The sequence below is a fragment of the Mesoplodon mirus genome, assembly GCF_964341445.2.
Source record: "Mesoplodon mirus genome assembly, chromosome: 6".
Classification (NCBI taxonomy): Eukaryota; Metazoa; Chordata; class Mammalia; order Artiodactyla; family Ziphiidae; genus Mesoplodon; species Mesoplodon mirus.
Window position 1 is genome coordinate 78121770 of NC_138982.1, and position 16382 is coordinate 78138151.

The 16382-nt window shown below is 36.5% G+C and overlaps 2 protein-coding genes across 8 annotated transcripts in view; one reads left to right on the forward strand and one right to left on the reverse strand.

The window, feature by feature from the left end:
• The window catches only part of ACAD11 (acyl-CoA dehydrogenase family member 11), a 100415-nt gene that overhangs the window by 38338 nt on the left and 45695 nt on the right, over nucleotides 1-16382 (reverse strand). For all 7 annotated transcript variants that reach the window (XM_082626067.1, XM_082626068.1, XM_082626065.1 and 4 more), the window contains 4 exons: nucleotides 14104-14181; nucleotides 13329-13467; nucleotides 8577-8684; nucleotides 6720-6818 (listed from right to left, as the gene is read on the reverse strand). In XM_082626067.1, coding sequence (XP_082482193.1) covers nucleotides 6720-6818; nucleotides 8577-8684; nucleotides 13329-13467; nucleotides 14104-14181 — 424 coding nt within the window. The remainder of the gene's footprint in view (nucleotides 1-6719; nucleotides 6819-8576; nucleotides 8685-13328; nucleotides 13468-14103; nucleotides 14182-16382) is intronic.
• On the forward strand, nucleotides 1248-6688 carry ACKR4 (atypical chemokine receptor 4). The gene is made up of 2 exons (XM_082626077.1): nucleotides 1248-2082; nucleotides 4499-6688. Exon 2 carries the CDS (start codon nucleotides 4508-4510, stop codon nucleotides 5558-5560), a length of 1053 nt encoding a protein of 350 aa, XP_082482203.1. The 5' UTR covers nucleotides 1248-2082; nucleotides 4499-4507; the 3' UTR covers nucleotides 5561-6688.

The window sequence follows — 16382 nt, forward strand, 5'->3', positions numbered from 1 at the left end:
ATCTTAATTTCCCTTACCTATTTCTTTCCTCCCCCATCCCCCTCCCACCTGGCAACCATCAGTTTGTTCTCTGTATCTATAACTCTGTTTCTGTTTTGTTATGTTTGTTCATTTGTTTTGTTTGTGAAGGGTATTTTAAATAGAATAATCAGGGGTTGCCTCAGTGAGGTGGTGGTGATTGGACAAAGACTGGAAAGACATGAGGGAGTGAGCCTTGCAAGTCTTGAAAGGAAGCACATTCCAGGCAGATAGAAGAGCCCCTACAAAAGGAATGTGAAGGAATGTGCCTAGCACATTTCAAAACTGCAAGGAGGTTGGTGTGGCAGAATAAGCAAGCAAAGGGGAAGAGAAGGAAATAAATCAGAGAGGCAATGAGGGATGGAGGGTAGGCCATTCTAAGAATTTAGTGGAAGGTTGTTTGTTTGCTTCCTCCTGCCCCCAAAATACATAAGATAAAGAAGAATAAGAGGTAAGAGAAGGCAAAAGACCAGAGAGTCTAGAGAGGGCAGGGATAAATTTAAGAGCAGTATCCCTCAGCAAGCAGCAAGAGATCAGAGTAATGATCAGCCATGGTAAGGAGAAAAGATGCCTCTTTTGGAAGAATTGTGCTAGAGTCTGCTAAGAAAGGCTGATATGCTCATCTCTTAGCAACTTTGCGCTCAGTGACTTCACATTGGTAGCTGAAATTGGCCATGGTGGGAGTGTTTACACCATGGAAAATGTCTAACACTACAAATCCAGGCACTTTTTTCTTTTTCTTTTTTCAATTTGGAACTGTTTTGTTTTATTTATTTAACATCTTTATTGGAGTATAATTGCTTTACAATGGTGTGTTAGTTTCTGCTGTATAACAAAGTGAATCACTTATACATATACATATATCCCCATATTCCTTCCCTCTTGCATCTCCTTCCCATCCTCCCTATCCCACCCCTCAAGGTGGTCACAAAACACCGAGCTGATCTTCCTGTGCTATGTGGCTGCTTCTCACTAGCTATCTATTTTACATTTGGTCAGGCACTTTTTTCTTGGTGAGATGGCTTAGCTGCATGCAAATAACTCTTCTCAAAGACTGGTGGATAACAAGTAGGAGAAGTTGGCTGTACCCCCAGACACATAATGTGGGAAGATGAAGGCCCCAGTGCTCTAGAGCACTGTGAACCAACAGGAAAGTAAGATCAATTGCTTGTAGAAAAAATGGCATTGGTCTGAAATAACTTCTGAAGGGGGAGGCTGAGCCTAGAGAAAGTAAATAAGGGAACTGTTATGCAAATGTGAGGAGAGTCAAGGCCAAGGGTTAAATCTGCATACATTTCTCTTCCTTCTCTAACTTTCATTTGTTTGGAAGTAGGGGGAGGGGGACATAGCCAGAGATAGCCTTTCCAGACAGAAGGATTTTGAAAGTTTGTAGCTGGTCATTGAAGAAGATTACAGGAAGGCACAAGAATTTAAAGTCGTGGGGAAAGGCATACTCTGGGGTCAAGGACAGATAAGGAGTACAGTGAGGCCAAGGGGAGTCTCATAGTTTAAGCAAAATACAAAATGATGTGGTATAAAAATTTTAGTTCTACTATAAATGCCTAATGATTACTTAGAATTTAGTTTTTGATAATTTAGTCTTCACAAAGATAACTTTCTAGATTACAATCATTTTTGTTTTCTTTCCTAGACAAAATAATTTTAGAGAGTATTTGTCTAGATGCTACCTACAAGTAAATCTTTGTTAGCTGCCTTGAGGCACTCTGGTGAATTCTTTTGGTTTGGCAGTCAGTACCTCAGCTGCAGGCACATTCCTGTTCCCTTTGGCTAAGTGGAAACTTTGAAAGGTCTGTAATTTTTGAAACAAGATTGAATTCCTTCAAGTTTGTAACCTAGGACACTTAAGAATTTGGATTTGAGTTCACAGGATGGTTATACATAAAATAAAAGATCAAGTGCTCACAAGGTTAAATTTCCTGAAAGCCTTACTGGATGTAAGACAAAGGCGGGGTATAAAACGAAAATAAAAGTATTCTGATTTAGAGAGGTCATTCTATCTTACTCTCTGCAATCAAGACTGCTCTTGTCTGCTGACAGAAACAGGTTGGTTTTTTCTTTCTTTTTTCATTCAGACTTGTATATGATTTTCTTTTAAGCCCAAAGGTTTGGTATATTTATGTATGTAGAGGGAGTCTTGATGCATAAATGTTTACATGTGCAAAAAAGAGCTATTTGATAACAGTTATACATGTTAACCTTAAAACAAAAATATGAATATAGCAAGAAGAAAATATTATTTTAATACCATTACTTGCCTATAAAACTTTGTTAATAATAGGTTTTGCTATATCATTTTTTCCTGCTTTGTTTTATTGTTAATTTTTTTATTCTTATGATAATTACAAAGGCATTTAAATGTGTTTCTATGTTTCTGCCAGAAGGATCACTTCTGCAAATAGTTTCCATTCCTACTCTTATTTATTCATATTTTTAGTATGATTAATTCTTTAAAAATATCTTTCCTTAATATCTTATACTGTTTGGCCATATTACACCTTATCACCAGGTTCAAGATTTGTGTGATAAAAGAGAAGGAAAGAACAAAGTTCCTACCATATTAATAATTAACATATAAGAAAACGAAGACTAGAGTAGTCTTCCAGATCGGAAATTTTCAAATAACTTTAAGGATAAAGGGAGACAGAAGGGCTAAGGAAAAAGCATAACAAAACTCAGCACTATAATAAAAACACTGAAAGTTATTATTATATATATTTTAAAACTTGTGAATTCTGTGCAAGCTTATCTTAATACTACAGAGTGTTAATAGCCAGTACAGTAGAATAACTTAATGAAGAGACATGAGATTCCTGGAGTATCATCTTTCCATTCTAGAGTAATAGCTTTATACCTATTGGTAAAACCTTTAGTTTGACAAATATCTGCTGGGCACCTAGAGTGTGCCAGGCACTCTCTTTGGGTATTAATTATAAACATAAATCCAACAGGTCATAGTCTTAGGGAACTTAGAGCACAGAGGGAAAAGGTAGTCTGAGAAACATGTCTTCCATAGGATGGGGTCAGTTCTCTGAGAGATATGCAGATACAGTTATTGGATTGGGAAAGTCTTCTGGAGAGGTGACATCTAAGTTAACTGGGTAGGAACTGGCCCTTCAAGGGAACGGCAGGAAATAGTCCATCAGATAAAAGAACAGAATGAGTAATGATGTAGACATGTGCTGTAACATGGTGTGTGCCAGAAAATCGCTGGCAAGTCAGTATTGTTACTGTCTACCATGCAGGGTGCACAGTAGAGGGATGTAGCAGGAACCATGGGTAGGACAACATTATGGAAGGAGCCTTGGGTATCATGGTAAGGAGCTTAGATTGTATCTTTCAGATGAAGGGATGTGTCTTTCAGGTGAGGAGCTAATAAGCAGCAGTGATGGATTGACATTTTAGAAAGAGAGCACTCTGATGGCAGTAAGAAAAATGTTTTGACAAGGAGGTGGTAAGGAGGAATAAGAACAGTAGGATGCCAGTTGGGAAGATATTGTAATAGGCCAGGTAATAATGATGGTCGAATTGTGTGGATGTGTCAAGGAGCACAGATTAAAAGGAAGAGACAGATTTGAGACCTATTTGGGAGGTAAAATCAGAATTTAGGGGCTGACTGGAAATCAGGGATGAAGATAAGAGATAAATCAAGGATGGTACAGGCTGAAGGCTTAGGTGACTAGTGGAACAACAGTGCTACCAAATAGTAGTTTACAATCAGCATATGGTGACAGGTTTTGGAGGGAAGCTAACCAGAGGAGACTTTGTTTTATAAAAGCCAACCAGTGGGGCTTCCCTGGTGGCGCAGTGGTTGAGGGTCCGCCTGCCGATGCAGGGGTCACGGGTTCGTGCCCGGTCTGGGAGGATCCCACATGACGCGGAGCAGCTGGGCCCGTGAGCCATGACCGCTGAGCCTGTGCGTCCGGAGCCTGTGCTCCACAGTGGGAGAGGCCACAGCAGTGAGAGGCCCACATACTGCAAAAAAAAAAAAAAAAAAAAAAAAAAAGCCAACCGGTAAAATTAAGTAAAATGCTGAGATAATATATTTAACTTATTTTAAAATAAATTCATAAATAAATAAAAATAATATTTATTTTAAATAAAATTATTTTAATTTTAAAATTTAATTTATTGTCAATATACTGTGTAAGAATCACAAAGTTGTATATGTAAAGTTACAGGGTTTAATGATTAATAAAATTCCCCAGGGTATTATTATCTTCCCTCTGTAAATCCCAGCTCCTGTACACAAACTTGTAAAAACAAGGGATGAAAAACTACTCTTGGGGATATATTCCAACGTGGCTTCCATTAAAGAGTTTCAAAGAGTGCCAGATTCAGGTTCACATATGCAATGGCAACAATCTATTCTCTAGTAAAAGAATAAAACATATGCTAGATCAAAAGCGTTTCCACTTAAGCAATATCAAAATAAATATCCTGTATTCTTTTTGCCATTTAGATTGGAGCCATGGCTTTGGAACACAACCAGTCAACAGATTACTATTATGAGGAAAATGAAATGAATGACACTCATGACTATAGTCAGTATGAAGTGATCTGTATAAAAGAAGAGGTCAGAAAATTTGCAGAAGTTTTCCTGCCTGCCTTCTTCACAATAGCTTTCATCATTGGACTTGCAGGCAATTCCATAATAGTGGTGATTTATGCCCATTACAAAAAGCGGCGAACCAAAACAGATGTGTACATCCTGAATTTGGCAGTGGCAGACTTACTCCTTCTATTCACTCTGCCATTTTGGGCAGTTAATGCAGTTCATGGGTGGGTTTTAGGGAAAATCATGTGCAAAGTCACTTCAGCCTTGTACACAGTCAACTTTGTCTCTGGAATGCAGTTTCTGGCTTGTATCAGCATAGACAGATATTGGGCAGTAACGAAAGCCCCCAGTCAATTGGGAGTGCAAAAACAATGCCGGCTCATCTGTTTCTGTGTCTGGATGGTTGCCATCTTGCTGAGTATACCTCAGCTGGTTTTTTATACAGTAAATCACAAGGCTAGGTGCATTCCCATCTTTCCATACCACCTAGGAACATCAATGAAAGCATCAATTCAAATGCTGGAAATCTGCGTTGGATTTGTAATACCCTTTCTTATTATGGCAGTGTGCTACTTCATAACGGCAAAGACAATCATCAAGACGCCAAACATTACAAAATCTCGGCCCCTCAAAGTTCTGCTCACAGTGGTCATAGTTTTCCTTGTCACTCAGCTGCCTTATAACATTGTCAAGTTCTGTCAAGCCATAGATATCATCTACTCCCTGATCACCAACTGCGACATGAGCAAACGTATGGATGTTGCCATCCAAATCACAGAGAGCATTGCACTCTTTCACAGCTGCCTCAACCCGGTCCTGTATGTTTTTATGGGAAACTCTTTTAAAAACTACATCATGAAAGTTGCCAAGAAATATGGGTCCTGGAGAAGACAAAGACAAAATGTGGAGGAGATTCCTTTCGATTCTGAAGATGCTACAGAGCCAACCAGTACTTTCAGCATTTAAATATAAAACTGCTGTGTCTCTTGCTTCGATACACATGAATGAGGCTTCTCCCTCAGACCAAACATCTGCATCTTTCTGAAATTCAAATTTCAAACACTGTGGTGGCAACTTATAACAAAGAAGAGGTTAGGGTGGGGAAGGGGAGTGGGGTAGAAGCCAAGAAAAAGAGGAAACAAAAAATAAATGCATAAAACATGGAAATTAAAATTAACAATATAGGAAAATAGTAGTAACAATCATACATAAGAAAAACACTATAAGTTAGGTAATCTAAAACAGATTATTAAAGAAATTTAAATTATGGGGCATTTATAATTATTTTAAATTATCTAAATTTTAATATAAGAACAATTTCCCTGCATAATTTTAGTACTTGAATAACTATGTAGCAAAATTCAATGTCTTTTTCTTGTTTCTTAATTTGTAAGAGATTTCATAAAACTCCAGAAAGAATAACAATTGGCAATAAAAAACAAAAACAAAAACATAAAAAGCTTTTCTGGCTATTGTAATATATTACTGGTAAGTTTCTAAACATGTAATTTGCTTTTATGATGTCAACTTTCTTTAGTAATAAGCTGGTTATCCTGTTAGATTTATCATTTATACTCTAGAAGCAATCCTCAGACAATCACATTTATCTAGGTTTCAATTTTTATAACTGCCTAAAGGGCTCATCCATTTACGTGAGTCCATTACTGAGGGTTGACTAAATAATATATTTTTCTATGTCTAAAGACTCTTATTTTTCACTTAAATACTTGTATTTTTAAACAATGAAAATATGTACCACAATATATTATTTTTAATAATATGGACTGCTTATCTCTTTAAAAACAATTATATATAAATTATTATAGTCCATGTAATATGCCCCTATTAAAATTTAAGTTTGATAGAAGTGACAATGGTCAAAAATAGTGTGCACTAATATAAATTTTTTCTCTCACAAACTGTAAAAAAAGACGTTTTCTGCTCTTAAATAAACATTGCCCAATCAAGACATTGTTTTAAAATTACTTTTCTTTTTATCAACTATTTCTAAATTGGAAAATGCTTTCAAAGGCAGAATTTAAAGAACGGTGGTCATGAAGTGAGTAACTATGTATTTTATTATTCTAGCACAGCATCTGGCACGAAGAATCAATAGAATACTCACCAGTGCACCACCATTTCTTGCCATTAATTACATAGCTATCTCCATCTTGCTGGATGTTACATTCAATATTTGTGGCATCACTTGAAGCTACATCGGGCTCTATAAATAAGCAAAGGCTGAATTTACAGGCAGGCAGCCACCATTAGTTTACAAAAGACACTTAGTTAAAGAAATGTGAACTCTTTGAGGACAGAGGCATCTTTGTCTTTTTCATCTTCCTACCCTTCCCCCATTCCCCCTGGTTCTCCTACAACCTACACATAGTAGGTATTCAATAAATGTGCATTGGAAGAATGAATGGATAAATGAAGTATTTAGAACAACTCAGATAGATCAACTATACGAACTGTGTTCTTGGCATCCTCAGTGATATATGACTTGGGATACAACTCAATCTTTTCTCCAATCATCAAACGTGCATTAAAAATGTCATTCTTTACTTCCCACAATGAAAATCTGTACTACATATTTGCAAGCCAGATTTCCCCAACATAGGTTTAGTATCTTAAGCAACTTTTTTCTCTTTTTTTTAAAATTAATTTTTATTGGAATATAGTTGATTTACAATGTCGTGTTAGTTTCTGCTGTACAGAAAAGTGAATCATATATCCACTCTTTTTTAGATTCTTTTCCCATATAGGTCATTACAGAGTATTGAGTAGAGTTCCCTGTGCTATACAGTAGGTTCTCAGCAGTTATCTGTTTTATATATAGTAGTGTGTATATGTTAATCCCAATCTCCCAATTTATCTCCCCACTCCCTCCCCTGCTTTCCCCCTTGGTAACCATAAATTTGTTTTTGACGTCTGTGACTCTATTTCTGTAGTATCTTAAACAACTTCTAACTGTGCCTTGCAAATTCCATCAGGAATGCTTTCACCAATCTATTTATTTTGCATTCTATAAAGCTTGCTCAACACTTAATGTCTTCAGAAAGTTTTCCATAGGACACTTTTACAAGACTGCTTTACTGAACTGCATTTTAGAACTTATAGGCTAGCTCTCAATCTGCACTTGTTAATGTGCTGCTCTTTTGAATGGATCCTTAAGATATTTTATGTGTTCTCTTTCTAAAACTAGAGACCCTCTTTCTTTAGAAAAGTAGGTGTGTACTCTACTTATTTTGTAATTAATTAGAGCTTTGTAGACACAGCATACAGCAGGTGTTCAATAACGGCCTCTTACTGGTTTAAATGGAGATCAGTTTTGCTATTATAAATGTATGCCATGTTATAGAAGGACAATAAAATCTGGCCAAAATCATGGCCAGATGAAATTGAGTTTAATTCTATACTCAAATATGAAACAATGATTTTGTCCTTTGAAGAGTTCTTAATTACTGTTTCTTATGTACAAATGTACCAAAACCCATTTTTATTAACATGCTCCTAGTTTAATTACCCTACCTGATTATAATTTGAGCTATATGACCAACACTGGTGAAAATTCTATTTTTCTGGGTTTATGGCAGAGTTGAGTAGTTTTTAAGTGTCAATATAAAATTATCACGAAGATCAATATTTCATACACTAGGGTAAAAAAGATCTTAAACACCCACAGATGGCAATTTTAGATGCAAGTCAAAAGGTTATAAAACTAGGTTTACTCTGCTGCTAATGCCTAAAGCAGGCTACCAGAAAACATCATCTGGTGTCCTCCCAAAGGGGAGGACAATTTTATTCTGCACATTTAAAAATGCCAAAAATTAAAATTGGGCTCACAACAAACATGTTCACTTTTCTGGTCACAGGCAAATTTGCCTGAAACACAGAGCCACATCCCACTTTTCTTCAGTTCCTCCATAATAACCGGAAAGAGTGGCTCCACAATGGGAGAATGTGACTGATTTGCTCTTACCTGTCATACAGAAGCAAGAGGCAATGCTCCCTTGAAGAAGAGGCTCAAGCCACTGCTGCTTCTGTTTCTCACTTCCATATAGGTGAAGCACCTCCATGTTCCCTGTGTCTACATGTAATAAGGAAAAGCACTTGTTTTGCATTTAAAAATTTATCAATGTGAAATCCAAACTTTATATAGATAACAGACATGAACATTTTTACAGCAAATATTTACTAACAAAAATATTTTCAAACATACAGATGAGATTGGGTGCATTCAGGGTGGCATGGCTGTAGACTAAACATAATAGTAAATACAATTTACAAGGAAGGTATGTCATAAGTAGTTACAAGTACATGGCATTTGGTGCATATTTATTCAACTTGTTCTGAATCACAGACACTTGTCTACTTCATCCCAATGAAGCATGGCTCTAATGAGTTTTAACTCAATTAGGACTGAGGAAAATAATTTACTGGCCTAACCTTTGCCTGCTATCTTGCAAATATACTCTGCTTGGAGTGACTGCAATGCTCTTAGAGAACAATTAACATTACTTATTACTGAGACTCCTGTTCCTCAAACACACCCTGTGCTTTTTAACTTCCACATGCTTGCTTGGGCCAGGCCTTCTCTCTGGTGAAATTCTACCTGTCACTCCTAAGTAAACTTCTGCCTCTGAGCCATCTCTGTTGTGAAGACTCTCCAGCTACCCAATCAGAAATATCTCCTTACTTTGACCTCACATAGTAGTTATTGTCTTTTTACCGCTAACACTGCTCTTACTTTGGTGATCCCATACCACCTAGAAAAGTACTAGGTAATATCTCAAGGATGCTAAACACGGAATCCCTGCCCTGGATAGAAAATGACAATAGATAATTTCAAAGACCCTCTCCAGCCCTCAGAGGGCACTGTGTAATACATGATACACTGCAGCATCACTCTCAGGTGAAAAAGAGTGCTTCACGTCTGCTGTGGAGCAAAATGCTCTAGATGTCTTTCTCCGATTTTCATTCCCATCAAATTTCTAAAAATACTCTCTAAAACCTTTCTCTTGAATGCTGATTACTTATAAGATTTTGAGGAAGAATTTTTCAATATCATCTCTTACAATGATATTAAGGACAGCTATTGAAATGCCTATGAAAATTGAGCTAAGTCTAAGTTAAGTCTCTCAAAACATGTTTGTACTCTGTTCAGGCACTCCTAACAGGGCCCAAGTTATATTAAAATGCACACAATTCCTAGTAGATTAACACAAGCTTAAAATTCTTTTCAACTGAGGGAGAAAATGAGTCTTGAATTATAATTAATGAAGTTCATTGTTTTCTTTGCTTGTTTTAAATCCAGTGTTTCTTGTAGTTTGAATGAGGTAAATATTGAATAAAAACTTTCCAAAAATTAGTTTATTCTGAGAATGTGACAAACCAAAGTTATCATTTATAGGTTCGTTAAAAAAAAAAGCTTAGATAAATTACTTGTACAAAAAGAAAAAATTTCCCCCAAATTAGCCTCAAGGCCCCCAAATTTTCTAGTAATGGCTTTAGAATTAAAATGACTATTTTCAACATTCCAATATACAATATTGTATGACTTATTGATGGGCAAAAAAACCAAAACAAAACAAAACAAAAGGCAAATCAGAAGACTACATATGTGTCCCATAATATTTTATAACTATTTGGGAAATAATTTGGATATCATGAGTAGAAATTCATCTCATACACACTTAAGAAAACTCTTAAGTATTTAATCTACATCAATTATATTCCCTTCTTTATCTGCTTTGTATAAAGCAAAACACAATGCTTTAAAACACAATAGCCCAAAGGCCTTCATGAAGATATCTCCACTACAAAGAGAAAATGCCTAGTTTTCTACCTATGGTTTTATACATCTTGTTTGCTGAGGACAGTTGTTTATCATACTTTGGTCAAAGAAAATGTATTTCCCTTGCCAAGTTTAAAATTTCAGCAGTTTGGTGTATCATATTATAACCGATAGACTAATGAAATTTTAATACTAGAAAAAGGTCTATGACCATCTAGTGAAAAGTTCATAGGTCAAATGGAAAAATAGCGGCAGAGCTGCATCTGCAATGGATGCCTTCTATAGCATTATTTTTCATATTATGACCCATTAGTTTGTCATAAAATTAATTCAATGAAATATGACTAGCATTCTCTGAGAAATGAAAATAGATCAAAATAGAATACATTAGACTAGACTCAGTGGAAAATATATGAATTCATGTAGTAAGGGAAACTTGTTTCATGAAGCCTTTTTTCAGTAACATATGTCTCTTCCCTCCTCATTTCCATAAATCAATCCATGAACACACATATACAGCTTCATACACTACATATTAGGTCCCAATATAAAATATATTTCTTACTATGAGTGGCAATAAAAAAAGTTTTAAGCAAAAGACTACCAGTTCTCTTTCCATAAAATTATGCTACCTATGTAGCATGATATAATAGCTACACATAATGAGATAAAATCTTCAGAAACTCTGTGAATAGATTTATTTACTTTTACAGTAGCCTCATTATTGGATTAAAATGTAGTCATCAGTAACTAGACAAATCAGTGTTTTGAAGAGAGAAAGCAATATCTGGGACAAGTTCAACCATTATCAGAGGTTTATGGACTATCTTAATAATTCCCAAGAAATGAGAGTCAAAGTCCAGTGTGGAAACACTTCGAGAAGCAACTAGACTGTGTTTTCTCTGACATCCAACATACCTCTTTTGGGCACTTCCCTGCTTCATTAACTCTTTTTGGGAGGCTTCAGTACCAGGGCCATACAATAAGCACAAAAGGCAAAACAGAGGCCTAACTTGTGCAGGGACACTATAGGATATTATACAAGTATCCTTCTACTACAAATCAAATGCCAGTCCTTGACTGGAAGCATCAAAAATAACCACAGTAACTTGGGGGAAAAAAGACTAAAGACATATCAAGGGTCTACCTTAGACCTACTGAGTCAGAATCTCCAGGGATGAAGCCTGTGAATCAGGATTTTTTAAAAGCTTCTTAGGGGGTTCCTTCTGCAAATTGGGTTTGAAAACACCTTCTAAAGACTACATTCCTGGTTTACTCCTTCCATACTAACTTTTTATTTTTATTTATTTTTTTTTTGCGGTACGCGGGCCTCTCACTGCTGTGGCCTCTCCCGCCGCGGAGCACAGGCTCCGGATGCGCAGGCTCAGCGGCCAAGGCCCACGGGCCCAGCCACTCCACGGCACGTGGGATCCTCCCGGACCGGGGCAGGAACCCGCATCCCCTGCATCGGCAGGCGGACTCCCAACAACTTGCGCCACCAGGGAAGCCCCCCATATTACCTTTTTAAAGGAAAGTTGGCCTCCTTCCCTCATCCTTCCAATTTTTCATGCCAAAGTCCTTGAAGGCATCCTTGACTCCCCCATTAATACCTCATAACCAATCAGGAGATCCTCTTGGCTCTGCCCTCAAAATATATTTAGAATCTTTCCACTTGGGCTTCCCTGGTGGAGCAGTGGTTGAGAGTCCGCCTGCCGATGCAGGGGTCACAGGTTCGTGCCCAGGTCCGGGAAGATCCCGCATGCTGCGGAGCGGCTGGGCCCGTGAGCCATGGCCGCTGAGCCTGCGTGTCCGGAGCCTGTGCTCCGCAACGGGAGAGGCCACAACAGTGACAGGCCCGCGTACCGCAAAAAAAAAAAAAAAAGTCAATATAGAATCTTTCCACTTCTCACTCTTTCTACTGCTACTCCCTTGAACAAATCCCCATCATCTCTCACCAAGACCATCACAAGACTCCCTGCTTACTTCCTTCCATAGCAGCCACAGGGATCCTTTTAAAACTGAAGTGACATCTTGTCACTCCTCTGCTCAAATCCCCATTTCACTGAAAGTATAAGCAATCACCTGCCCTATAAACCCCAACATACAAGGCCCTTTCCTCTCTGATATCTTTTGCTGTTCTTTCCCAGCCACACTGACCTCCTTGGCTATTCTTGAAATACACCAGTCACACTCTTGCTTTAGGGCCTTTGCATTTTATGTTCTCTATGCTATGAAAACTCTTCCCCTAGATATCAGCATGATTAACTCTCTCACCTTCTTTAAGTCTTTACTGAATGTCATTTTCAGGGCTATTCTGAGCCTTCCATCTTAAATTGTTATACACATTATCTGTCCCTCAGCATTCCAGAGCTCCCCTACCTTGCTGTTTTTTTTCCCCAAAGCACTTTTCATCCTCAAACTTACTATATAATTACTTATTTAATCTAGCTATTGTTTATTTTTGTCTCTCTCTATTAGAATGCCAGCTCCATGAGGCAGGAATCTTTGTGTATTTTATTTCATGATAGTTCCTAAAATAGTGCTTGGCATATAGTAGGCAATTGATAAATAATTGGTGAGTAAATGGAGAGATAGTGAGGCTAACCAAAAGATTTAAAACTCTATCCATTCTAACTAACCATAGATATGTTTAATACCCAGTTAGAAAGCTGGAAACCTTATATGCCCAATCCCTTTGGTGGTGACTTCTATTCACTAATACTCTTAATGTAATGATGTTTAATAAAAGAATAACCCAATGAGAACTTTAGGTCCATTTTTAAAAATATTTAAATAAAAGTAACTGAAAGTAAAATTATAGACAAATTTATAAATCAATGACTTTGTGTAGAAAAACTTCCTTGTCATAAAATAGAGAAATTTTAAACACTGCTCAAAATATCTGAGAAAAGTTCTGTTTTTAAATAATGTTGTAACCTGGTGCTTGGCAGTTAAAGACATCTGGAGCAAAAAAGCATTTTCCTGTTTCTTCAGCAATCAAGGCATAGTCTACTTGGCTGAGACCGCTTACAGCTGGCAAAAACAAGTTCCAGAGGCCTTCTGCTTTGGCCATTTCCTGTCAAGGTGATGAATATGCCACAGTTATCATAATTTATCATGACCTAAAATTATTTATTTTTAAAAGATACTGGTATTTATGCCTTTTGAACTTATGAAATTATTTATTTCATTGTATCCTACAATGCAAGTAGTTATTAATTCATTATAAATCAACAATTTCTTAACTGTTAAGCTTCCTTAGATTTGGCTGAAAAACTAAATTTGTTTACTTGAGTACTTCTTATTGAATCACAGCGATTCTAAAATCTCCTACATCTGAGCATAATTATGCCAAATATACTATTTTGTCCATTTCAATTCCTAACATGTGTTAAAATTTGAAAACATGAAATTTGGATTAAGCCCATGTGGGAAAAATACCCTGCCTCAACTTCAGTCTCAAGTGAGTAGTGCTGATTGTATTTTTAATTTGAACAGCTGTTAAGAGGCTATCTTCATCATATACCATACACAACACACTATGTAACCTAATTTGTATATTACAGATTCTATTTTTAACTTTATTTTTAAAAAGTTATAATTGATATAATTATCCTCTACATATATAACAACAGAAGCAACAGCAAACTAAGGTCTCAAAAAATGCCTGTATATAAATTCTCCACTTTTACGGTTCTCTTATTTTTCTTACCTTGAGTTTATCAATCACTAAAGGTTTTTTCCACTTGTCTACTGAATTTTCATTTTGAACATAGAACTCAATTACCTCCTTAAAGTATAAAAGGAAAAAAAGTTCATTAGTTAAAGTTAGAAAAGTAAATAATGCCATAAACTGCTAATATCCAAAGTAAACATGTTTGGGTGAAGAAGCTTTTTCAGCTGCTACTGAATCAGTAAAATTTCTTTCTAAAACCAGACACAGAAGTATAAAAAATTCTAGATGTTTGCTCCTCACAAAATTATGTTGCCTCTGTATTAGAGGATTAACTTTCAAAATCCTATACCAAGATTTGAGTGTTCCATTTTCAGCAATGTGGCATACTAGATGGTCATAGAATCCCCTCCCAGGATAAAACAACTAAAAATGCTGGGTAAAATATTAAAAATAATTTAAAAAATACATGTAGTAATGATACATAGCTGTGCTGGAAAGCAAATAAGGAAATTCCTCAGAGGCCAGGAGTACAAAAGCCTGACTCTTCAGGTGTGAGTGAGCACTGGAACCAACTTTGTCTGGGGGATGTAGGCTGATCTATGTTTGCCTGGGCCCTAGTTTGCAGTGGGCCACGTAGGCAGGGGTCAGGAGGCGAAACCAAATGCCCCAAACAAGGCAAGAGGGAGGATCAGAGCTCACTACTTCCCTCCACCAAAGCCAGGATGCCTGATCAGCAAAACCTAACTGGAAAAAAATAGAAAACAAAACCAAAAACCCACCGCTCAGTGGTAGACCAAGGGAATAAAGGTCATTCACAGGACGTAAGAGAAAAAAGAAACATTTCTAACCTGAGCCTGTCTTCACCCAAGTTTGAGATTTTAACTCACAGACCTATGGGGCCCTAAAATTTTGAGTCAAAAATTAAGTTTACAGTGTTCCTGGGGACAATGCTTGAAAGCACCTGGCAGAAGCAAAAGCAAATTCACTCTGGAGGAAGAGCTTTTATAAAAAGTCTTAACTAATCCCTGCAGATAAAATTCCATTCCAAAGAACATGAGTTCAGAATGAAAAAATACTAAACACTCAAGGTAACAAGCCACCATTAGCAAGAATTAACAAAAACAATAGTTCAACAAAACAGAATCACACCTGCAAAGGCCACAGATAGAATAGTGATCAAACACAGAATATAAAGTATTTGTGTCCAGTAGATTTCAAGAATAAAGGAAGGAATTAAAAGGATGACAAAGGACTATCAAACTTGGCCAGACAAATTTGAAAAAGAACTGAATGCAACTTGAAGCAAAGAAAAAACATAGTAATTAAGCTTAAAAATTCAATGGCAGTGGTTCTCAAACTTTGGTGGCATCAGAATCACTTGGTAGAACACAAGAGCCCAGGTCCTATCCTACTTCAGTGAGTCTACTTCTGTATTCCTACTTCTGTAATCTTAACTAGCTCTCTAGGCAATTCTGACACAATCCAAATAATGAGACCCACTGCTCTATGCAAGGTTGAAAAGTAGATTAGATACAGCCAAATAATAATAATAATAAATTGAAAGAAGGATCTGAAGAAATTATTCCTTTCTTGAATGAAGCACAGAAATTCAATAGAAGGAAAATATGAGTGGTTAAAAGATATGATGATACAGAGAAAATCATTACTTCCCTTTTCTCAGGCAAAAAAAGGAAAATAAAAGGTAAAAGTTTATTAGCAGATTCTCACTAAAGGAGCTTGATCCAAGAAGAAACATCTGAGTTGTAAGAAGGAATAGTAAATAAGGTGATAAATACATGGGTAAATGGACATTTAAAAACTAGCCACATAAAAAACAATAACAATAATCTCTCATTTGTGCAACTAAATCAAGATGAACTAAAATATTGGACTATAAGGGCCTTCTCCAATATTTTGCTATTAAAGCATCTCTGTACTTATTTTCTACACATAGGCTAGTAGAATTACTGAATTAAAGGCTATGAACATTGGCCAAAACTCCAAATTACAAAATTATTTTCTAAAATTGTTCCACTAATTTACAGTCATATGTTAAAATGTTCCTTTTATTGAAGCATGGCTAGTCTAGAATACAGTTATATTTAGTTAAAACTTCAAGAAGACAAAAGATGGCTCTTTCACAGGCACCAGGATGAATAGCACTTGTCATTCTGTCAGGAAGTCAGTTAAGTTGGAAGAATTCCTGTTTAGGGTTGTTTATTATTTCCATCCCTCACATTACTATGGAAAGAGTCAATGCAATTGTGTTTGATAAGATATATGTAATGTAATACATGTACAAATTCCCCATCTGT

What these genes read in the sequence shown, in the direction of transcription:
- ACKR4 (XM_082626077.1), top strand. Translation starts at nt 4,508, where the DNA reads ATGGCTTTGGAACACAACCAGTCAACAGATTACTATTATGAGGAAAAT.